General features: G+C 43.9%; 1 protein-coding gene across 1 annotated transcript in view; it reads left to right on the top strand.

The window, feature by feature from the left end:
- The window catches only part of rspo2 (R-spondin 2), a 59489-nt gene that overhangs the window by 17225 nt on the left and 17187 nt on the right, over positions 1-25077 (top strand). The window contains exons 3-5 of the mRNA XM_053433459.1: positions 6652-6840; positions 15198-15341; positions 15635-15823. Of these exons, the coding sequence (XP_053289434.1) occupies positions 6652-6840; positions 15198-15341; positions 15635-15823 (522 nt within the window). The remainder of the gene's footprint in view (positions 1-6651; positions 6841-15197; positions 15342-15634; positions 15824-25077) is intronic.

Below are 25077 nucleotides of genomic sequence, written 5' to 3'. Positions count from 1 at the left end.
GGTCCATGCTAACAGGCCTCAAAACGCATTTCACGTGACCACTCGCGATGGAAGGACTTGGTTGTTAAAATTGCCGAATTTAGGGCAGCAACACTTGTAATTGATTATCTATCTTGTGTTTTACACTGGTAGCTGAGGCTAATGCCCATTGTTTTCTTCTGAAAGAGAGTCATGTGATAGGAGCCCGATCAGTGAAGGCTATGTTCTGACTGAAACGATCCAATCAGCAAGCGGTTGTGAGTGTCTATGTCTCCATTTCTAATTGTTCGGCTTTTGCGCATCCAGTCTAAACTGCGGCTCCAGAATTTAAACTAAAACGGGGCCTGCAGTTTTTACAAAAGTGTTGAGGACTTGTATCTGCAGCCTCAGTCCCCCACCAGTCGGCCACCAGCTCCAACGCCTGTCCCTTATCTGCCCTTTCCCTCTCCCAAGCTTTCTCTTTTTCTATAAAAGTGGAGCAGCAGAAAGCTTATACCATCATTTAGGGAGAACAAGGGAGGTGGACAATAAACAATAATTGTCTCAGTGCCACGAGGAAAGCGTATAATTCTGTTGGTGACTGTGATGCTTTCCACATGAGAGCACAAATCTTCCTGACCTGCTGCTGCCATGTAACCCCAAAACCTGAGGTTTGCCACTGCTGCCTCTCCTCCATATGACTTTTATAGTAGGTATAGATGTAGAGAGTAAAGTGAATTACTTTGTTTTCCTCATGTTACTTGACGATACCAAACTTTGTCATGTGCGCTGTACTGTAACAATGGACAGTGTAGCTGTTGGTTGGTTGCATTCAGTCGTTTTTATTAGATTTACATACCAGGGGTGCTGAGAGACTGTGGAAAAAGAAACACTTGTTTTTTAATGGAAGACCTTGTCTGCCATTTGCTGCGTTTGTAATTCGCAGCAGCTTTATGATTGCTTCCTCACGTCTGCTGCATTTCCAGGTCATCTCAGTAGATTATCGAGACGCATGCTTCGTCCTTTTAGTGTCTTGTGCCATCATTTTCAATTTGAGATCATATACGACTATGACAAACTTGGCTCTGATCCAGACAACCATCTCACAAGCCTCTGTTTTAAATTGTTGCTGCCAATATCATCAACTAATAATGTGAATTAATTTCACTTAACATAAAACATTTACCTCAGGATGACCCGCCGCTTTTTCTTGAGGTTTCTCCTCTGGAGGAAGAATCATTTGACCATGTCATTAGCAGTGGTGTCGGGTTAGAGAGGTAATAGCTGGATTTTTCTTTTAAGAAAACTTTTTCTGTGTTCACTGAATATTCAAGTCTGATGGATGTGAGCTGCTGAGAGGTGAGAAAGAAGAATGCAACGATTAGAAAAGCTACAGACAACAAAAAATTGAGATGAAAATTGAACTAAAATCTCATTTCGTTATTCAAGGTAATGCAAACTTATTGAAAATGTCAAACAAATTGTATTATCAACTTCTGATATGATGACTATGACTGAATCTGTTTATCAGGGGCGGCTGTGGCTGAGGGGTAAACAGTCGTCCTCCAACCTGTAGGTCGTCAGTTCAATCCCCAGTCTTCCCCATCTGCATGCAGAAGTATCCTTGGGCAAGATGCTCAACCATGAATTGCCCCTCATAGAACAACAAAGTGCTGCTAATAGATGCACTGTATGAATGTGTGTGTGAATGGGTTAATGTTAAACTGTACTGTAAAGAGCTTTGAGTGGTCATCAAGACTAGAAAAGCGCTATATAAATACAAAACCATTCATCATGTTTTTTGTACTAGATTCTACTTTTTTTCAGAAGTACATTCGATAGTCAAACTTAAAGACTTGAAAATAGCTGCAAAGTATCTTTCAGCTTTCAGGAGGACTATAAAAATGTTTTTATTGATGTCAGCCTGCAAAGGCTCCACATCATTGAAACCCTTCTCAAGAATGTTCTCTTGTTTTCAATTTTAAGTTCGGGCCTCTAAAAGAAACAAAACAATTATGTCCAATTTGCCTTGTTAGGGTTTCGGGTTGCAGAAGGTTTGAACAGGTCAATGTGAATGATTTCATGGGTAACGGTAGGTGAACAGAGAGCAGGAAGTTATTTGGCCATGGGTGGAACCCTCTGTTTATGTGGAGGCTTTTGGCAGCCCGAGCGCCGTCTGTCACGCTTGCTTTATACTCGTAAAAACCTACCTGAGACAGAGTTTGGGGTTTCTGCTGGATCTCGTGCCGCCCTAATTGGTCCTGAGCTGCGATCAGAGCGTACCCTCCTGCGAGCCCACAGCAGTATTCAGTGAAAAGCGCTGTGCTCCTAACATGTTATTGCTCTTCATGTTGTAGGTCAGACTGTTTTACAAGAAGAAGAAAATTCACGTGAATAGTCCAGATACTTATTGGTAGTGAATATCTGCAAGGCCCCTTTAACATTTAATATTTATATTCTTGGCTTGAATTTTGTAATATAACAAATTACTGGTCTTGGATTGGGTTAAAATGTATTTCACCTTTCAGAACTGGATTCAAAGGAATACTTTGACATACGAGAACACCACTAATTAATTCTCTTGTAAATATGGAGCTGGAGACAGCTGGAGGTTTTAATAACTGACTTGGCTTTTAGCTTTGTATTCATGCAGATACATATCAAAGGTCTGAATCTTCTCGTCTTTAAAAAAAACACACAAGAGTTAAATTTCCCCCTATAGATTCCTTGAAATTGTCTATTTGTTATACAATAATCCTCGGCTTCAGTCTGGGTGTCACAATATATTGTTGATGAGTGAGTGAGGGAGGGGATGAGTGAGGCATCATTCATGTGGTTCCTGCACAAGAGCTGCAGCTTCACACACTAGACAACACACTGAGGAACTAATGAAGCCTCAGTCTGCATGTCGAGGTTTCCTCATTGATGTCCACATGGACTCTGGCGTTTCTAAATGCAACACTTGAGGATCAGAGAGCTGGATGTCACAAGTTGGAACTGCGGATTTGTTTTGTTTCAAGAAATATGTATTCTGTGGTTGAAACCTTGAGCCTCATTGGTCCATCGTGCACTGGGAGGGGCACTGCGAACTGACATGTGCGCTCTCCTCCTGTCCATGTATGTCAACATGTATGGCGAACCGGGCATCCGAAATCCCACAGCGTTCTTTCTGTGTGGCTTTTGCACACATCTAGGTCAGTTTGGGGTTCAGCGTGATTGACAGAGGAGACCCCAGAAGAAGGAGCCGAGGCTTTGTACGATTTTGGGGGGGGGCATTTGACAAAACACAGTTGGCATTTGGACAGGAGAGGGATACACTATGCAAAACAAAAAAGCACATCAAGAACTGAGAACACAGCCCTCAGCACACAAAAATTACAGTGTTCCTGCCAAATTAGGCTAAACTGCAGTGATCTATTGAGAATTCATAATGAGCACTATAGCCAATCCCCTTTGATTCTCCACCCTTTCATGCCACCTAAAAACATGAGTGCTACATGCATTGGTAAACTGCTTTCAATTGTCATGCCAATGAAGCACGCTGAGATCAAAGTTTTCACACAAAAGCCTTTTAAAATTACCTTTAAGTTTCCGTGCTGTAAGGAGCCACGCTTACATTTCTTCATCAGACTAGAGAGTGTTTTCTTTGAGAATGGCTGAAGCCTCCTGGCAGTCGACAGACATCATGTCGGTAGTGTAGGACGTGAGTTGGACAGCGCTGCTCCAGACACTGTGAATTGCGGCCCCCTTCCTGACATACCTGTGGCCTGCGCCTCCAAAGCTTTCCAAGGCACACACACATAGACGCTTATCTCCCAAGATCAGGACCAAAAGGAGTTACTCTCCACCATATACCTTCATGTGCCTTCGAACCAGTTTTAGGCCGATTCCAAGCTGTTGGGATCTGCTGCGTTCAAGTGGTTTGTGCGTTACAAGATTAGCAACCAGCAAAACAAATGTCTAACAACAAAGAGCAACCATAATCTTCAAGCCAGACCCAGGAAGAGGCTTTTTTACTGACTGTAATTTGTCTGCTGATTGACCGGCCAGTGATCTAAGATGACCGCAATCCCCGATTTTATTTTTCTATTATTGTTTGGATAGTATTGTTTGCCCACTCTTAATGGTTATGATGAGCTGGAGCTTCCCAGTCTGACAGCTCCCCATTTTGGCCAAGTGAGCTTTCCCTTTACTTTTCGGTGTTGTGTTCAGGTTTGGCGAGGGCAGGGGGAGCAAATATGACCAAGTTAATGTGGATGTCAGTTTGCTGTAAACACATCCAGACTGTGTATTCGACAGAAACATATGGTTAAGTATTGAGGTTTGGTCTAATGTTGCAGCTGAGTTTTAGTGAATGGAAGGACTGACAGAATGAAACTTGAGATATGTTTGAGAAATCCTGTTTGTGGTGTTACCTGACGGGAAAGAGAAACACTTAGATACAGCTGTAATAACTTTTTTCTTTTAAATGAAAGTGACATTCACTGTGCTTTTAGTATGTTATAATGCAAGTTTGAACACTTGGTATGGTATATTACATATTAAAATGAAAATATATTAAGACGTAGATGCCTGCACAACATTTTTAAAGGCACATTTAAAAAAGAAATCTAGTCAAAAACCCAGCTGTACATTATATTACATATTCTACACTATACTTCACCTGTGTCCACCATGTGGCTCTTAAGATGCTGTAATGGGTTGAGAGATGTACGACCTACATCAGCACCAATGAATTAAGAAATAATACGTTCGACACTAGATTGACAGTTGAACATAGGAGGACACAATTTTCCGTCCGAGAAGTGGACGAGCCATAGCGAGTCATACTTTGTGGTTTTCATTTCTCAAGCTCACGAGTGTCATTCTGAACGAGTGTCGACCAGAGGTGAACAATCGCCAGTGTGTGTGTTTGTGTGATGAATAGGTTTGGAGTGCACATCCCGGCAATGCTGTGATCAATGGGGTGTCGCTGTAAACCTCATCCCTAAAGACCATCAGAGACACGTTCTGATTAGCACTTAATCTTACTTCCATCCACCCCAGCTTTAGGAGCATGAGCGTAGTTTGGCAGAGCCAGTGTACCTCGCCGAACACCGTCCAAGACAGCCCCTGAAATCTGCTGACTGATTTCCACATGATTACAAACTGATGCTTGCACTGGGCCCACTTAGCGCTTTCTTTCGTCTGCGTGAATCTGTTCAGAGAAATCTAATATGAGGATCCACAGCCAGCAAAACCGGCATGCTCTGCTCTGTCTCTCAGGGTTTGTCCAGTTTGCTGCACAGTGTTTTATGTAGCATTGTGGTAGGTCCCTCCGTTTGAACGGTGCTGTTACCCAGTCCCTGCTTGTGATATTTAAGACTTGGCTTAGATTAATCGAAGGGTCTCTCGTTTGGGGAGATTGGATTCGCCCAAGGACATTTTCCTTTAAGCAGGACGCTAAGGAGTTTACATTTGAAGTGACTTATTGTGGAATGGACTGTCTTTTTACTGGCTCCTTTGTCTTCCACAGGCAATCCGAGCCGAGGCCATAGCCACTGAGGTTTTGGGGGCTTTCATCGACTGTCTCAACACAGTGGTTCAGGAGGCCAGCTCCGACCAGAATTAATGCAATATTCACATTTATAGCCAATCAGCGCTCGAATGTCGAGAGGGGAACTAGAGTTTGCGTGAACAACACATTTTGGAGACTGACATATTTACTATGAATAAGAGAATATCCTGCTGATATATCTATTATGGTTGTTTCGGGTTTTATCCTTGTACTCGGGTTGTTTTGTACTGGTCAGCCCTCCCACAGTTAAGACTGTTGTCTCAAGTTCATCCTGTTCTTGTCACTGGGTGAAGCGAGGGTCAAGACAGAAGAGTGATGACACACCACTGTTAAAGAGTTCTGCTCTTCTGTTGCTGCTGCAGAATAAACAGTGCTCTGAACCACCATGCAAGAGGCATTTTTCCATTGCGGCCATTGGGAAAGCTTACAGTAGCAGCGACCCACATTTACGGTCACTGTGGCATAATACTAACCATTACACAACTGGGTTTGCATCACCCCAGTATTATGTATTTAAATTAAATTAACATAAATTTGCTAAGAAAATAATCTTGCCTGAGAAAGTATTTTTTGTGAGAGGGCTTCAGAGAGGGTGGCACGTTGGTTTGGTAGTTAGCACTGTCCCGTCAGCAAGAATGTTCTTAGTTTCAAATCCTAGTTTCGGCAGGGGTCTTTTTTTGTTTGTGTGTTTTCCCCACGTCTGTGTGGATTCCTTGGGTAGTCCGGCTTCCTCCAACTGTACAAAGACGTAGAGATTTGGGTTAGGTTAATTGGAGAAGCCGGATTGATCGTAGGTGTGAATATGACTTAAAAAAGTTGTTATACTGTATATCGGCCCAGCAATAGCTAGCAATAGCTGGCAATAGCACTAGTGACCGGTCCAGGGTGTATCCGACCCTTTCACACAATGTCAGTTGGGATTGTCCCTCTTCCCTAGACCCTCAAAGGTATAAATACTAAATGGATCGATGGATGAGGTTGATTTCAGATTTTTTTTTAAATGCTGGATGTCACCCCAAATTAATGTCAGAAATGTCCGTTGCTGCTTGGTTATTTTGGTTGATTCATAAAGACTAATCATTGTCAGTTTAACTCCATATCATTAATCACTGTTTTCTCCTCTGTTTGTCCTGCAGCTAGCTATGGAGCGTACCCCATCTGTAAGGGCTGCTCGGTGTGCTCCAGGGACAACGGCTGTGTAAACTGCCAGCCCAAACTCTTCCTGTTTCTGCGGAGAGAGAGGATGAGGCAGTACGGGGAGTGTCTTCACGACTGTCCAGCGGGATACTACGGCATGCGCAGCCCCGAACTCAACATGTGCTCCAGTAAGCCCTCTCAAGTCTACTCCACCCAGCCTTTTTTTCTCACTCCTCCTCTACCCCTCAATCTCCCTGACCTCTCTCCCTACCCCTTCTTCCCAAGACACACATACACACTCCCTCAACCTGCTCTTTCCCACGACGCATGATTTATGGTCAATTATCCAGAGGAGACACACATATCTCACAATTTGAACGGCTCATCAGTTCATACAGGTGGATGTAAGTGCTGAAGCTTCGTCTTAGCAGGGCCTCCCTCTGGATTTTCTCTTTCTCTTTAAAACTCATTTAGCATGACCTAACATCCTATAGCCACAAAGATGTTTTAAGTCATGAAATCCAGGTGCAAATGTAACTAAGAGACTTTCAAGATTTGGCCAAACTGACTCCGATGACTAAGGCTCGTACCATCACGTTTAGATCAACATGTACAACAAAACAGGCCTTTTGGCAATGACATTCAATATCACTTCAACTACAGAGATGATTATATATTAGCATTAGGGCATGAAGTTAACTTCTTTTGTTGACGGTCTGCAGGGGCTTTCGAATTGAGACTTTCACCAGACAGTGTAATTTATTGGCAGTCAAAGCATTTTTTTGGCCTGGAACAGACATCCAGTTACAAGTGTGTCCAGATCCTCCAACAACTCTACATTGATTGAAGTAAGATAAGGGAAAACAAAGCATTAATCCTGAAGATTAATAGTTCATTTATGAGGAAGGAAATGTGATGAAATTCTACTGTTATTTATTATTTTAGTGATGGAACTATTTGAATTGTTTTATTAATAGTCATCCTGTTTTGCTCTTTTGTACTGCAGTAAAAGTAGTAGGCTACAAGTTATTTTTTTCACTATGCCGTTTTGTGCAAAACGTTGTTTTGGTTTCATAACTTGAAACAGACCATTTCTTCAGTCTGAATTATGTTTTACCATTAAAAAAACAACTGCTCCAAACAGTAACATTTAGAAGTTGACACGTTCACATGATTCTTGTTAAAGAATAACTCTAAAATCCAATTAATGAAGTGTTTCCCTCGCCTCCCTATGTAGCACACTGTGTTATTCTAACATTGAATATGCTCTGATGCAGAGCTAGAGAGTTATAGGTTTACACAGTCTGGGGTGTTGGCTGAGGGTTTGAAAACAGAAAGGAACCTGAACCTATTTAGTTACTTGAGCCAAACTCCAGACAAATGCACTAGAATCACACAAATGAAGACTGAGAAGAAAAAAAGGTGTAAATGCAAATTAATGATTCCATTTCAATATTAAAAGAGCATGTTGACGCAGCACCAGCCAATACAGATAATTAGCCAAACTGAATTTTCACTTCAGTCTATGGTAGTAATGTATTAATTAAAGGTGCAATATTGTGAAAATAGATTTCAGTAGTTTTCACTGTTTATTAAAATATATATATATATATTAAAAAGTTACTTCGCTTGCCATTCCAAAAGCTCATCCGCAACAGGTTGGCCATTCATCTTTACTAGCCAAGAATTTTCAGTTTTCACGTGGAAGGTAGATTAATAGCAGCGCTGTCCAGGATAGGTCACCATTAAATACGTGCGGTGAAGTGAATAATGTGTGACAAGTGAAGTAATGAGCTCCCCCTCCAAAATAATAATTCCAAAGTCCCAGATATTACGATCCACATTTTGAGTATTACCAATGCCTTCTGCCAATCTGATCCTAGGCCGCCTTATGAGCTCTTTGTTGCTTAGCCATTCACAGTACCTGATGAATAGTGAAGTTACTTCACCAGGTAGCAACATCTGACCATATGTGACTGAATCTAGCAAGGTTTGGATGAACAGGAGGAAAAGGGATTTTATATCTTGTTTGCTACTTGCAACTGAAGGTAGAGATCTCCCAACAGAATCAGTACCGAACATCAGAATTCCATTTCACTCAAGATATCCTGTGAAGGGATTTAGTTCTCTGCTGCAGTATCTCTGTGTCATTCAGGCTAATGAGATCACAGAGGTTTTGCAGAAAATGCTCATCTCCTGCAGTTTAAACCAGTAAAAGTGTCTGTTAGAAAACTGCTGGTATTGATTGGAAACTGCCAAACAAAACACTTAATCACCGCATGCTCATGTACTCCCGCATATGCATCTTCATCAGATATCCCTACATTAGAGGGGAAACTTCTAAAGACTCCACAGTCATTTCACCCTATTTTCATAACTCAGAGAAAATTAGAAGAGAAAGACATCTTGTTCTGTTGTAGAAAGACTTATTTTTTTCTTTTTACTTTAACCCTGCTATCCTTACCGCTTTATCTCCATTCTAAGGGAATTTTGACTTAAACTGATCCTGATGTGTGGCAAGTTAATCTGAATCCTTCTCCTAAACTGCTCGTAGAGCAACATCTTGTATTGTCACGTAGCATCAGATCTCAGGGCGAGAGTTACTTTGATGTGATCGCTCCTTCAGTCATGGCTCTCTAATCCAGTTTTCCTATTTGACCCTCATGTTCAGCTGCGCTCTGCACATAATTTGTACTAAACAGTTTGTGTCCAACCTCCATAGATGCCTGTTTTCTTGGGTTGGAAGCTAATTGTCTGGTCAGTGAATATTTGTAAGTTGACACAGTCCAGCTGGTACGCAAGGGCTCAAAGGCACAGTGGACGGATAACAGTGAGGGGTTCTCAGCCTACGTGGTCAGATGTGCCGTGTGCTCCTGGTTCCCAAAGAGGCCTGGAAAGTGGCATTACACCTCTGTTATCATGAGCTTTTTAAACACAGGCTCTGAAATCACTTAGGCAGCAGCTGCTTATTATTATACCAGGGTTTGACTGTGTGATCTTATCTCATTCAAGACATTTTTTGTGGACTGCCTGGGTAAAGGAAAACATGGGCTAGACAAGCAAAAGGCTTATACCCTCAGCCACTCGCTGGCTGAAACCTCACTTTCAGATTTTTCTGAAGGGAAACTGAGGAGTCAAAGGCATGTAACCAAGCAAGATATAGGGTGTAAAGACAATTACACCTTTTACCCTGTGAGCTGACAATGTGATGAATTTTGACACAAGGAAAGTCACAAATGTACGAGAATGAGACTTTGAATAAATGTATTTAAATAATATATACTTATTCAATATTTTTTTGTGAAATAGGCTTATATATATATATATATTACATTTTCATATTTATATATTTCTTTTCTGCATTGGTGAGCTGTAGCCTGTCCCAGCATGCACTCGGTGAAAACTCATCACTCAATCCTGCAGCCAAAACATCAGCAATGTGATACATTTAGTATAACCATTTCCTTACTTTTTTGCCATCATAGGTCAACCTCCTGATCATAAATCATACACTACTATACTAATTCACCAAAATAATTTTTCGCCATAACTTCTTAATTTCTCAGGAGTACTTAAGGAACTGTGCCTCACATGATGGAGGTTAAATGTGAGGCTCTCTTTTCTGGGGAAGGGGTTCCCTTATGCTGCAGCGGATGTAACACCATCATTAGAGCCAAAAACTATGGGAGCTATACTTTCCCTAACATAACTAGAAACACCTTTACAGCTACACTTCAGCTGGATTTAAATGAGGCCCGGGATACGGCAGCCACCGTGTTAACTACCATAACTGTTATGTTGCTAGTTCGTTCGCGATGCCATTTTTGTTCTGTTCCTCGGGCTGTGCTTTGCAAAGACTCCTTTCAGCAGCCGATGGATGGGTTGATAAGATTCATAAACAATATGCTGCAACTCCATGATATCCACAGACTTTCTTATCAGCCACCCAGAACAGGCCCCTCTCCAGTGTCTGTAGGTGTCAACCCACTGCTCAGCGGGGAAGATTTGTAGCAGCCGTCGTACAGTGTATTGCGTTATGTACAGCCAAATCTGCGTGAATGCGGCGCGGTCATGCTCTTGCCTCAGTCACATTTCATAACACCTCGGTTTTAACATACATTACTGAGCCAAAGCATATTCTGTCATTTTGTATCAGTGGCTGAAAGAATTACATGCTGAAAGGCGACTATCAGAGCTGTCTTTTATAAGAGAGAAAGTGTTGAGAAGGTCAGCGGTGGGGGTGTACTAAGGACCCCCAACTGTTACACATACATCCACATACTTAAGCCACCAACCCAGTTGCCATATCCCACCGCAGTGCATAGAAACCCCAGATACTTGTTGTCAACCAGCGACCAGTCTAATCACGGCCTGAGATTGCCAATATCCTGGATGCGTGGTTTAGATATCTCAGCTCAACCAGTGCCAGCGTAATGTGCCACCAGAGACTCTTCTGTCTGAGGTAATCTTAAGAATAAAAACATTATTGTGACCAAATCCCATTGTTGTGTTTAAAACCGGTTTGTCACATCAAATTAAGTTTGGAAGTGGAAGCTGATTAGATGTGTCTTTTCCAAGATTGTTTTAGTTTTAAAGCACACTATGGAAATATGTTGAGTTGGAGGGGGATAAGAGCCGAGCATCATGGGCCTCAGCCCAATGGGTACCAAGCCCGTGTGAAATAACTCAGGAGTTCTGCAACCTTTAGTTGGCAGCATTGGCAGCTCTCTCTCCCTCTCTGCCCCTCCACGTCTCTCAGTCAAGCTCTCCCTTTCTCGCTTTAATTCTGAGCTTGTGGATATTTCCATTGCACAGTCTAACCAACAAAAAGACCAGTTGCTTTTGGCCTTTGAGTTTTACCAGGGGACTTTTAATCATCACAGCTTTAGTAACCGCACTTTCAGATTTGCCAGACAATACAATGGGCCCACCAAACCAAGCCCTGCTCCCACGACAATAGAGCCAGACACAGTTGAATCGCTTATTTTCCTCCTCAAAACAGTGCATAATTATGCATACTGTAGTGTGACTGGAAGAGCTGTCTGTGCTTGACTGTCTGAAGCTCAATCTATCTGTGTGTATTCGGGAGCTCGCTGGACGGATACAAGAGCAGATTCTGGTGTATCATGGACTGTATTCCTTGGAGTGAAGAAGCTGTGAGGACCGCTGACACATCTGTCATCCCTGATCTCTCTGTGGAAGATGCTGATTGACAGGAACACCAACAAAGCTCCACCTAGCTTTATACCCGTGGGCGGACGAGCACCCATGTGGAAAAAAAACCTGCCTGGAGAGAGTTGGGAAGAACATGGCAGCTCTGGCCTTTGCAACAAGCTCCTGCCATCCGTAGCTCCACACGACATGGCTGGGTGGCAGCGAGCAAGCCAAAGCTTCCATGTCAGCCAAACCCGAGCCTAGAGAGTAGGTCAGAGCTCTTCGATTCAGCTTGGAGGCGAAGAATGGAAAAAGAGGGCTTGTTTTCCCCCTCACACTGCCAGGCCTTTTACAACACGGACACTGCGGCTGTACAACATCAAGTCTGTTTAGTTTGCTCAAGGAGATCCCCTCTGTATATTGATGAGTCGTCTGACACAGATCAGCTCCAGCTAAACTCACGTAAAAAGGCCATGTCTGGAACGTGAGACCTTCATAAAATGTCGAAGTCACTTACACATGGTGATGAGGATGAGATTACACATGGTGCGGTACGGCTATGGAGGAACAGCAGTTGACACGAGCTAAGATAAAATCGGCGACCTCTCTGTCAAGACCACACCTGTGGGATCTGCTTCTGCCAAGCATGAGTCTATAGATCGCAAGTGACACTCCGTGACTCATTGGTTAACTTTTTTTGACAAATTACATACATTTCAAGTGTGAAATCAAACCAAAAGGGTCAGGGCGATGTGGCGAATGGTGGAGTAATGATGAGCTCTCTGATGTTCCCTTTGACAGCTGAAACACAAGGCTTCTCCTGGTGTGTTCATGTTATAACTCACGGCCAGAACCAGGCCGGGAGATAATGACGATAATGCGTTTAAGTCCCAGGAACACCGGGCCTTCAGTGGGATCTGATGACCTCATTATTTCTCATTAGACTCCCTGAGGCACCTAGATGAAGACTTTAAAGGTGGTCCAGAGGTTAATCCTGCAGGGAGAACGAACCCGCTCCCCTGTATCTGTTTCTGTGGCTGTCGGACGAGCTGCCTGACTGTCCATTTGGCTTGCAGACCCTCCAACTTTCTGTGTGGGAGCTTCTCCTGTGTCACAGATAGCCCCCATTGCCCCAGATAGCCTTTTGCCTGATAACCGAACAGAGGGATGAATGTCTGTCATAGTGATCCCTTCCTACCCACCTCGTTCTCTGATGACCTCTGACCCTTAAGCTTTGCCTCCCCGCATTCTAAATCCCATGGTGCCGCATGGATGTGTCATCCACCTCATCCATCTCACATAGTGACGTTATTACTTATCTTCTATTTAGAAAACCGCATATCCGCGCTTTCACACTAAATCTAAAACTGCAACCAAGACTGATGTTTGAAATAAAAAATGCCTGTCATGTGCTACTGCTGCTGCAATGATACAGTATTTCACACATCTGGGTTGCTTGTATTTACTGTCAATAACTGAGGATTGCACAACAACCTCAGTGCTTGAGAGTACTGCCAGATGTTCTTTTCCCCCCCTCTTACCGCTTTTATTTTTTTATGTTTTGGGAGCTGAAAGTCTCTCAGGTGATGACAGGCTTGGGAAATGTGAAGGGTAAAAGACAGCTTTGTGCTTTCCAATTAGCTTTGTGATTTATTAGCCTGCTCCTTGTATTGGGATTGTCTGGTATCAAACCCAAGCCTAACAGATTCAGTTTCACCCAGAATGAAGAGTATGAGAGACATACAACTCTCAGAACACCAAAATGTATTTATACCTCCCTCAGACTCACGCATTCCATAGAAAAATCTCTACAGCACTTCAGAGATCTGAGACATATGTTGAGATGCAATATACAATGGAGCAATGGAGCAAGAGAAATACTGAGATGAGCTAAAAACGACCAGATGATTGAGTCAATAACACAAACATGACACAAGAAAACAGTGAACTACTGCAGTGATTAGTGAGTTATCGTCAGAATTATATTTTCACGATGTGGAACCCAGCTTCATTGCAGATTTGATTTATCTCCAGCCGTATCTGATTGGTATGTGTGTGCTTGTGCATATGTGTGTGTGTGTCCATGGTTTGTTTAGACTGGTCTGGAAAGCGTGAGACCAGAGTGAGTGGGCAGAGGCCATACTTTAGGGTTCAAAGTAAAGCGGGGAGGGACCCCTCGTTTTGGAGGAATGTCGAGGAGGAGGCCTGATGGTTAGCTGGAGATGGTGTAATTAAGGGGTGTGATTGTGAGAACCTTCCCTTCCTCGGGCCTTGCAAGGGTCACAGATAAAAGAGCAACCCTCAGCCTCTGTCGCTCTCACATGTAGAAAATCTCTGTATACAGGTTAATGCGTGTAGAAGCACAAGCACATTAATTCCCAGTTGCGTAAACGCAATCAGAGGAGCAGCTTACACTCTACCTGATAGTGGCTGCGGGTTATAGGTTGTTGCTCCCGAATACTGGGAGCCAATTTGGCCGACAGGGCCACATAGAGCTTCTGAGGAGCGTTATAAATTAGACTGCACTGGGAGGCTCCTTCTAATCATGTGGGCCTGTGCGCGCCCTGTTGGTGTGGCTGTTGTAATTTTGCGCTATTTGACGTGCTATTTGCAGAGTAAGAGTTTGATGACACATTGCCTTTCTTTGCTAACGCGGCACTGTGCGTCATGTGTGTCATCTGCAGCGGCAGGGTGTGGCGTGGGAGGATAAGTGTGCTGTTGTGTTTGCTGACTGAGTGCATCAACATTTGTTTGGCAAGGCGCCGCAAAATGTTGTCGCCCCCCCGACGCCTCCCCCCTTAAACCCACCTTCCCCCTTTTATATCTTAGCCAAAACCGAAAGCATCCACACAGCTGGCCAGCTTTGTGATCATCAGCCATCATTCACACGCAAATGAAATCCTGACTACCAATATCCTCAGTAATGGAAACAGACACAGATTGGACCAAGTGATAAAATAGTGTATTGCCCTATTCAGCTTTAATGAGATGTATTCTTCCTTTTGCAGCCCGCCATTAGTTTAAAACATGTGAGCGAGTGTGTTTGTATCCAGCCTGTTGAAAGTCGCTGCAACCCGTTAAAAGAGGTCAGTGTGATACAATTTCTCGGCGTCTCTTTTGTTGTGTTGTCACACACTAGAGTTGCTCGGTCTGGACAGGAACAGGAAGATGGAAAAAAAGTCTGTCAGGCAAAACAAGTTTTCTGAAATATACTCTAGCCCTGGGGAGAAATGATTCACAGGGCATCGCTGGCTTTTTTTGCAGGAGAGGCAGTATAATCCTTTCAAGAACCCCATTCCCCAAACCCCTTAGCACTTGATCAACTCCAGATGAGAGGTTTGATCAGACCCTGACGAATCTCCTCTTTCTCCTATTCTTCTTCCTCCTCTAGGGTGCAGGATAGAGAACTGCGAGTCCTGCTTCAGTAAAGACTTCTGCACCAAGTGCAAGTTGGGTTTTTACCTACACAAAGGGCGCTGCTTTGACAAGTGCCCGGAGGGCTTTGCTCCACTGGAGGAAACGATGGAGTGTGGAGGTACGTGAAACAACACAGATATGTACAAACATGAAAAGATCCAGTGTCAAGAGAGGACACTCTTAGCACCTTTCCTTACCTGTAAATAGTATTTTATAACTTCTCAGCTGGCCTGCTTATTTCGGACCTGTAAACAAGCAGCTCAGCTGGGACCACACACAAAGATGTTACAGTGGGTCCCAATGAAATGTCTTCAACCCTGTACTTAAGCTTGACCTAGGATCTTTGAGTGGACTACAAATGATGCTCTGCTTTGGTTCACTGTACATCACTGCTCTTGTGTGTCTCTGCAGAGGGCTGTGAGGTGGGCCAGTGGAGTGAATGGGGAGCATGCACCAGGAGAAACAAAACCTGTGGCTATAAGTGGGGTCTGGAGACCCGGACGCGGCACATTGTAAAGAAACCACCGAAGGACACGATACCTTGTCCCACCATCGCCGAGTCCAGGATGTGCAAAATGGCCATGAGGCACTGCAGGAGAGGTGAGAATTTTTTCAGTCAGTTCCAACTCCATTCATGTCCACTTTCAAGTGTTTCACTAGTGTGGTGTATATTAAAGAAAACAGCCCAGTCTTCCCATAGGAGAACTCCTTCCCCTTCGCTCAGTTCCACCTGTCTCATATAACCCCTGTGCCTTGCACTCAGGCTTGTTTTTTCACCGTCTGTGTTTTTGAGGTTCACAGTGACGAGTCCGTGCGTGAAATATCTGTATTTTTCCATGGTGGCTCTGTTCGAGCCAGCTCTTTTCTGAGGTATATTTTTCCCCCCTCTCGCCCATCTCCCTCACTCTCCTCAGTGGAATTCTTAAAAGTAAGAGCTGCAGGTTTCCTCAATGGCCGTCTCTGTTTCCTCCCATCAGCTTGAGAGATATTTGCGGTGCACGCAGCGTGTATGTCGGGCCATTAAGTCAAATGTGGAATTTCTCTGTCTGTGAATACAGCTAAGGGAAATATTTTTTTATTCAAGAAGTAAACCATTTCTCTCAGACGGCCCAAACACAGCATTTGAGGTGATGGCTTCAGTTAGAAAGGCTTTTAAAATAAATGTCTTTTCCCTAAATGTACTTTTACGTCCCTCATAAACTCTGGATTAGGATAGGCCAAGTGTAAATATTTAATTCACCAAATAAGGAAGCAATTACAGTGGCAGATATCATTCAGGCTGTCAAAAAAGAGAAAAACATTGTTTAACAGAAAGAGGAAAATATTCTAACCTCGCAGATTTCTCTCCATTTTTGGCGGAGTGTTGAATTGGAGGATCATCTTGTGAAGTGGTGAAAGAGTAAATAAACTTGAAATAAACCCTGATAGTTTCTCATATTTCAGCACTTCCAATGCAGGCCCTGCACTCTGAGTTGGAAACTGTGATTCCATGGCACATTTAGTTGCTAAATCCCCTGTAGGGGAAATTCTCCCCCAACCCCTGCGCACCCCTTCATGACTTTACCGTGCCTACTTGACCTTTTCCAAGAAACTTTATGACCTGCTTTAATTAAAAATTGGCATTGTTGCGCATGGTTACTGGCTTCAATTATCTGAAGCATGAAGTCACTGATGTGAAGTCGTTGTGAGGCCTTAATTGTTCGCATAGCAGAGCCAAGTTTCTTCAGGCCTTTAGAAACCGACAGTAGGCTCCCCATGTCCATCGTACTTGCAGCTACTGTTCCCTGGTGCTGCGGTCATTGTAAACCACTCAGTACAGTTCCTTATTCAGTAACTGTTACGTCTCTGTGGAAGATCAGGCCTCAGTTGTGTTGTTAAAAGCTGTGTGTAAATGTGTCACCCTGTCTTCATGTCAGGGCTCTCTGGGCTCGTGAAGGGATGTGGTGGCCTGTTTAATAAAGTTACATTTCAGACTAAGGCATGTGTAGTTAATGACCCCAAAAAACACACTCACTCTCTCAAACACCACCTGCTCGACATCTAGTGAAAAATACCTACTTGGCAAAAAGCCAGTGAAATGCAACACTCTTCAGTTCAAATAAATATAATGTAAAAATGTAAGCTGCAGTCGAGGGACTTAAAAAAACACCCAGCAGATCCACTGCCTGACTGACTGACATTGTAAAATAATCAACCGGCAAGACTGATAATAAAGCATGGTCTAATGGGAGGAGAGGCCAGTCTCTCAAATGCAGGTGATCAGGAAGCGGTGAAGAAGATCAGTGGGTTCATGGATGGGCTGCATATATGGCTTAGGTCTTTATGAAATAACTCGCGAGGTGACCTTTGAAATCTCAATGACTGTGAACTATCGGCCCTGAGGGCAATGCAGCATGGTCAATTTCATCTTTAGATAGAATTTAGAAAGCTGTAACCTCAATGCATGGATTTTGCAATCAGATAGAAATGTAAATAGAGTATAATGTAAATAGAGTATAAGAAGTGCTTATTGTGATGACTTGGAACTTAAGATAGTCCAGGAATCCACTTTTTTATCATTTTTATCGGACACCAGACACCAATGTTTAGGACAGGCAGAGGATTATATAACTGCAGACCATAAAGATGCTGTGGATTAAATGGAGTCAGGAAAGAAGAGAAAGCAGCATGTAGGTGGACGCTATTTATGGCAATGCTTATCTAATCTCCCTGTCTTGCATTTCTACATATCTACGAATTTAAATTACATTGGATGTCATTGAAAGATCCCCGTCTTCCGGCTTAGTCGAGGCGCACAAGGACAACATAAATGATATTCTGCTTTTCCCTTCTTTGCCTGCAAAGATCTAATCCCTCTGTAAAACCTGTAGAGAAAGTAAAGCCCAGATGATGTATGTTGAGAGGCGAGGGAGACATGATGAGTCGTGTAAACTGTGTCTGATGTGTTGCTGATCAGTGTAAACACTGTAAGTGATTCGCACCTCTGGGACTCATTTGCTTTTCTCTGCCAGTGTTAGCTAGAACAGCAGAATACTGGTATCATGCCAGCACATGGATAGACTAGAATGGCTCTAAGTAGAGTGCATACCTCCCCCAAGGGCCAACAGTCACCTTAAGTTCAATCGAGCCACACCAAATTGCACATACTTAGAGTTATTAGTACTGGAAATATGATTTTCTTTTAAAATCAAGATACATGCATGATATGGATCCTGGTAAATCTGCAAAGAGTTAAAAAAAAATCATTGTTAAAGCAAATGATAAAAAAAGACTGTATCCGCCTCATTGTTGGGTTCTGTGCCAAAACTTAATGGATTCCTTCTTCCCCAAATTTCATGGAAATTTGTTCGGGTGTTTTTGTGTAATCTTGCTGTAAAACAAGCCAACCAACATGGTCATGGCAAAATCTGAACCCCCTTGGCAGAGGTAATGAAATGTGTGGTAATAGACTGTCAAACCTTGTCCAACTGCCAACTTGCTTTTAAGCAACTTGTTGAAGTTTGGCAAATAATAACGACTTACAATTGGTGCATTCAATATCTATGAGGTGCCATTTAGGGTTCAGCATCTTGCCCAAGGACACTTCAGCATGGACTGGGATTCGAGCTGCTGACCTTGGTAAGAAGACAACTGCTCTACCCCCCTCAACCATAGCCGCCCAAAAAGTGTAATACTCCATTGAAAACTTTCCTACAGACGATCTGGTCTTGTTTTGTGGTGGTTTCGCTAGCATGTGCGTCAGGCATTTTCATTTTACCCGGGAGACGATAAAATACTCCTCTATCATCCTGTTCCCTGGAGTGATGCTCTGAACAGGCCATAAACAATAAAGAGACTTTATTAATAGCTGCTCCGGCCCTATCAGCATCAGCAGACTGGGTTCCCCCTCTCTCTATCTTGTAAGCTGATGGGAGGAGAGGAGAGGAAAGGTGAGAAGAGTGATGACACTGCAGTGCTCAGCAGCTCCATATTGATGCCATTAAGTAATTCCCTACAGAGATTTCCCAGCAACCCCTGTCATCAGATTCACTGGTGTACAAACTGATTTCCCCCCATGCCCTTCATTGCATATCAATCCATCTGCGTACTTTGCCCTTTTTTCCCCTCTTTTGCCCACCCACTCTACTATAATCCTCCATCTACAGCTGCTTCTGTCATGTCAGTGACAGGAGATGTTGTGTAAACAACTTAAAATGTTAAAGCCCGCGAAACTCTTGCTCTCAATGTAATCCCCGATTTGGGATTTAAGAGGGAGTAAAGTCCAACACAAGTGCACCATTGCAACCTTGGCTAATTTCCGACAGTTTTACAAATCGGCTTTCAGATTCACTGACGGCACAAAAGTCTCTGTAGTGGTAGCAGACAGGAGGGACACTCTGTTCAGCCCTGTTTGCTTGATTTGTAGGTAGAAGTAGTCTTTAGAGGGGCGTTTGCTGCTGCAGAGGTGGCCAGGCCCCAAGTTAACCCAACCAAGAACAGAAGTTTTACAATTTGAAGTTATGAGTTATAAAAACTTTATAGCTTAGCAAATTTTGAAACTGATAACAGAAAACATATTTAAAACCCGGTTTTCCAGAATAATGCAGCTCAATTTACAATTAAAATTCTTCAACGAGCCCATGAAGATTTACACTTACCCCGCTGACCACATGGAAAGAAAAAAGTCAGAAAAGAGGCCGAGGGAGGAAGAATGGGAGAGAAGGAACACACAGTGCTTATCTTTGGCCATCATAATATGTATCTGTACTTGGACAGGCATTTGTGGAAGTATTGATCTCTGGTGTGTGAAACCAAAGAAACCATTTCTGCTGTTGGGCTCAGCTGAGGCTAAGCCCCTTCGTCCCATCAGTCATCTCAGTGTTTGACTCCAGCCACCGCTAATACTGACTGTCATAGCTTCTGTGCAATTTTATGTTTATATTGTAACCATGATAACTACCTCTTCTAGTCACCACGCTCAGTCCATTCCCACTGCCATCATTTGAAACCTTGGATAAACACGTTTTGTTACATTCTGTGGCAGGGGCGAGGAAGGGGATAAATCCACTTAATTCTTCCTCCACAGTGTGAAATCTTAAAGGCCAGGAGAGCTCTTTGTGTCTGTTTAAGGCCACTGGAGAAGACAGTGAGGCAGACAGTTGTTTAATTTAGCCCCAAAACACCTACAGTCTGCTGCTGGGGACCAAAGTGAACCCAGATCCACCCCAGACTGACCAGACCTCAGATTTTGTTGACTGATGAGAAGCCAGTCTGGTTCTGCGGTGAATCCACACTGCTGTGGACCTCCTGGTCCTCACCGTCTGCGAACCATCTGCTGCAAAGTATCTGCTCCTGTAAAACGATGCACAGAGCAATAGTGATTGCCTAAAAGCCGCTCTGGAGGAAGCGCAGCCACCTCGTCTGTAACGCATACAACTCTACCCACCAAACAACTCAGATTTCTGGCAGTCTTTATATACGAGTGAGCAGTTAAGGCTCATGCATGCGTATGAGCGTGTGACACACAATTTTGGTGTTTACACTCACTGGGCCAAGAGGTTTGAGCTCTGGCAAAAGATGCCGTTCACTTCTTTTCATTTGAGTTACGCACTCAGCATGATCACATCTGAGTCTGGCCTGTGTTTGGCTTGGAAACCCATCATCCAAACACATTTCTGGATGTGTTTTTGTCAGATGTAGCCTTATAGCATCAGGCCGACTTTTTTCTAGAACAGACACATGCTTTCAACTTGAGGTTAATTGATGGAGCATGCGCTTCTTGTCTCAAAAGAAGGGCTCATGGTGCAGTTTGTCAAAGCCAAACAACAGTCGAGCACCGCTCGAGCCACCATTCTGTACTCTGCCCAAAGCATTTCAAATCAGAGGTTTGCACTTCTGCTCCTTCATGTACTTATCTCACTATTCCAATTAATGTTAGCTGGGTATGCTCTGCGGTAAGTCACTACATTTGAATGGGAGTGTTGGTACACAGATAACAAGTCCCGCTCCAATTTCTGACACAGTGGAATGACGGTGGTGATTAAAGGCGATCTCTGGCCTGGGTAATATCACGGACAATCCGGATCAGGTCTTCCCGCCAGCGGGAGCTGACTGCGGAGCATTTTCCCAGGACAGAAAGAGAGCACTAATTGGCAGCCGCCCTGTCATAGTGATTATGTGTGCCTCACACCGCTGCCTGTTGTGACTGGGGGAGTCATGGCTTAATCTTCATTTAATAAGGCTGCTCCATAGGGGCTGACACAGTAGCTGGTGGGAAGGCCTAAGAGGTTCGCTGAGTGCCACCTTTGAACAGCGTCAATGGCCCGGGCTGAGGTCTGACTTGAGCAACCGATAACCGATCATTTCCCCATGCTGTACAAACGGCTACGAAACTGTGAAGTTGAGATGATGGAGAGTGTTTTGGAAGCCTTGCACTGTGCTGCATTGAAAAATAGTTTGGGTGAAGAGGAAAGACATATCAACCTGTCATTGACTTGGCCAAGTCCTGCTTCCTGATGCCAATGGCAGTTATGGTCACCGCTGCGGTCACAGTCACAAATTAACACAAGTTCTGTTTCAGCTTTACCATATTCGCAAATCTCCATCTCCAGCCATATATTATTATTTTTCCCCTCCATCTGTCTCCACACTTAAGTTTTATATCTCCTCCTAACCAGATGAAAATTGATTATCTAGACTCATGTCTGGACAGGCGATCAACACTTGCTTTATATTGATCGTCCCAAACCAAACTTTAGTGTTTCATTTTCTGCCTCTCGTGCACTGTAGTAGTGTTAAATCTTTGGAAGAGAAAGTCATTACCAGTAGTCTCTGAGAGTTCACTGTGCTGGGTACATTCCTTATTGGGGGTGGGGGGTGACTCTGGAAGCCGGGAGGAGGAGGAGGAGGAGGAGGAGGAGGAGGAGGAAGAAGATGAGAGGGGGGGGGCTCTGATTAACTTCCCACTAAGTGCCCCTGCTCTCTGACCAAAATAAATATGGATGCTGTCATTTTGTCAGCAACTGCCTTCAGAGAGCAATATTTGAAACACCCCATGATCCTGCTGGCTTTTATATGGAGAATCCATCGTCATACCACAGCCATGAGCCATAAACATGTGGAGGCCTTTCAAAGACCAGGGGGTGGAGGGAGGGAGGGAGGGAGGTGGAGGAGGAGGGGTCAGCGGCACTCACTGGGGTTTCATACTCCACATTATTGTCATCTGGTCTTTTCCAAGCAGGAAGAAAGAGTTGGGGTGTGAGTGAAGTTTTTTTTTCTTCACACACTTTGGACCAGTTGAGTTGTGGTTTTGCTGAACTGCCTTGTGTAGATTTGTGTACGCACATTAGATGCAGCCGTGCTCTCATTTGTTTGACTCACTTTGCTGTGAAGTGTGCATTGGTTCAACCTTTGGCTTTTGAAAACCGGAATGTCCTCGAACATATTGCTTAGTTTGACTTTGTCAAAGAGAAGAAGACTGTGTTGGTAGCAAGGCTTCGTCTGTCATTATCTGGCAGAGGAAATGAGGCATATGGGCTGACATCAAGAGACCCCCTTAAAAAACAGACGCACACAAACAAACAAAGTGGCAGCAAACTGGTGTGGGGAGAGGAAGAAGGCAGAGGACGAGGAGGGGGAGATACTGTACTGAAGAGGAATGGTTTCATGTTCTCATGCCCCCATAAACGGGAGCTATTCCCCCCGCTGTGCAGTATATGGGCTGATACTGCCAATGACACGGTCAGGGCCGTTACGCACACTGTCGCTGAATGTTCCCTCGATGGGCCGTTTGTGCTGTTCCACCCTGTTTTCTTTTTACAAGAGTCAAGACACGGTCTGTGTCTTTACAGGGATGGATGCCAACAGCTTGTGATGAGATCTTTGAAGTACGGTTCAACTCGTATATAGGGCTCCTGTAAAATATCTTATGACCACCAGGCAGAGATTTCCACTTGTTATACGACGTAGGTTTTCCCCCGGACCACAGTTGGTGATTATCGCCTTCTTTATATTAGATGGACGAACGGAGAAATCAATATAGTTTGGTGCTAAAGGGTTTTACAGGACAGGTTCAGGAGTGGTCCTCTGTAAAAACTGTAATGAAACCTGGTCCACCTGCATTAAAACATTTCATGAGAATGGATTAGGATCGCGCCATGATGATCTTAACGTAATTTGCGATGCTATTCCACATTCTGTAGATGGGCTAGGGCATTCTAGGAAACCTTTATCTGAGTTTTTTGAAGCAGGATCAAATATCAAATGCAGGTGCAGAGTATCATCTGTTTTCTCCTTCAGTGCTTTTCACAGTCCTCATTTTAGTCTGACCTCTAGTTTGAAGTGTCAGGGTTTCTCACCTCATATTTAGATAACTCGAGCTGTTCAGAGCAGAATCAGTCTGCACCTCCTCTCTCTGTATGCCAGACCTCCAGGCCGCCCCTGCTGCCAGCTCTCCTGTGGGCCGCAAACACTTTCATCAGTGAGCAGACGAGGATGCACACACACACATTTATGCAGCAAGGGTGTCAGAAACCTAACAGACACAGACAAACAGTAAAACAGACCTCACAGGCAGAGCAAGTCAGGTAACATCTACTCTTTTCCTCGTCCCTGTTTCTGTTCTCCTTCTGCCGTCTTGCCCTTGAATGACACTCTGTCGCATATGGATCACATATCACAGTGCGTGGCTGTTTGAGGAACAATGTGCACGCCACAGAGGAGGGATGTGTTGGCGCGTGGCACACATTGTTCGAAGCAGTGCTCCCTGCACCGGAGTCCTCCCACTCCAGTGGTCTGGGTGGAGGAGAAAAGAAGGAAGGCGAAGAGTCGATCAGGGAAGCCTGAAAACATCTGGTGCACAGTTGCACTGGTTCATCTACCAGAAGCTGAGCTGAGCTCCTCTCCTCTCCTCTCCTCTTCTTCCCTGGCGGGCGTCTTTATGGAGACATCACAGCTTTTAATTACAGCTGGTGATTTAGAGAGAGGCTGTGGCTTCTGACCCACTCACGTGTGGACCAAGTGTAGGCTACAGACATGCAGACACAACAAGACAGCAAGTATAGGCCTGCTGGCCCTTGGCTGTGTGTAAATCTGAGAGAGAGAGAGAGAGAGAGAGAGAGAGAGAGAGAGAGAGAGAGAGAGAGAGAGAGAGAGAGAGAGAGAGATTGAGTGTGTATTGTTTGTGTGTGTGAACTTACAGTGACAAACACAGGAGTAGGGTGCAGACAAAGAACAGAGCCATTAGTGCTAAGTAGAGGCCAGGGCCAACTTACCAAGGCTGTGGAGCACTAGGTCTATACTCTCATCAACATGAAATAGCAACAACACCAAGGTGATGTCACAGGTTAGCCTTTTCCCCCCAAAGGAGCAAATGCATCATCACACTTTTGTGTTTTCTCACTGTATCAAAAAGAGAAAACACTGGTCTGGAGCCAGTGAAGCCAATATGAATACATTCAGAATTACACATTTAAACCTGCTTTAATTGATTTAGTTGCCACTTGGGGGCAGTACACCAACCTGGAAACTGCTATAATATCTACTAGAATGTGACTCTGCAGAGTACGCACAAGGTCCAACAGTCCTCTTATGAACCACATTCATTATCACTAGATCTAGATTTTTAATTATGATCTGTACAAAATTGCACGGACTCATAAATATCAGTCCCCTAATGCCTAATTTATTACATCTGTATTAATGGATATGTGTGGATATAACTCTTTGGGTGCCCTGATCCTCTGTACAGCCAGGTGACACATTCACAGAAAAACAATAAGAGATAATAAGAAAATAGAGAAATAAAAGAAGCTAAGTAGCAAAACCCCAGACATCCTGTGGGGAAAAATTCCGTTCTCTTCTTTTCAGATTCCCTC

The sequence above is a fragment of the Pleuronectes platessa genome, chromosome 10, assembly GCF_947347685.1.
Source record: "Pleuronectes platessa chromosome 10, fPlePla1.1, whole genome shotgun sequence".
Taxonomy (NCBI): Eukaryota; Metazoa; Chordata; class Actinopteri; order Pleuronectiformes; family Pleuronectidae; genus Pleuronectes; species Pleuronectes platessa.
This window is presented reverse-complemented; position numbering and strand designations above follow the sequence as displayed.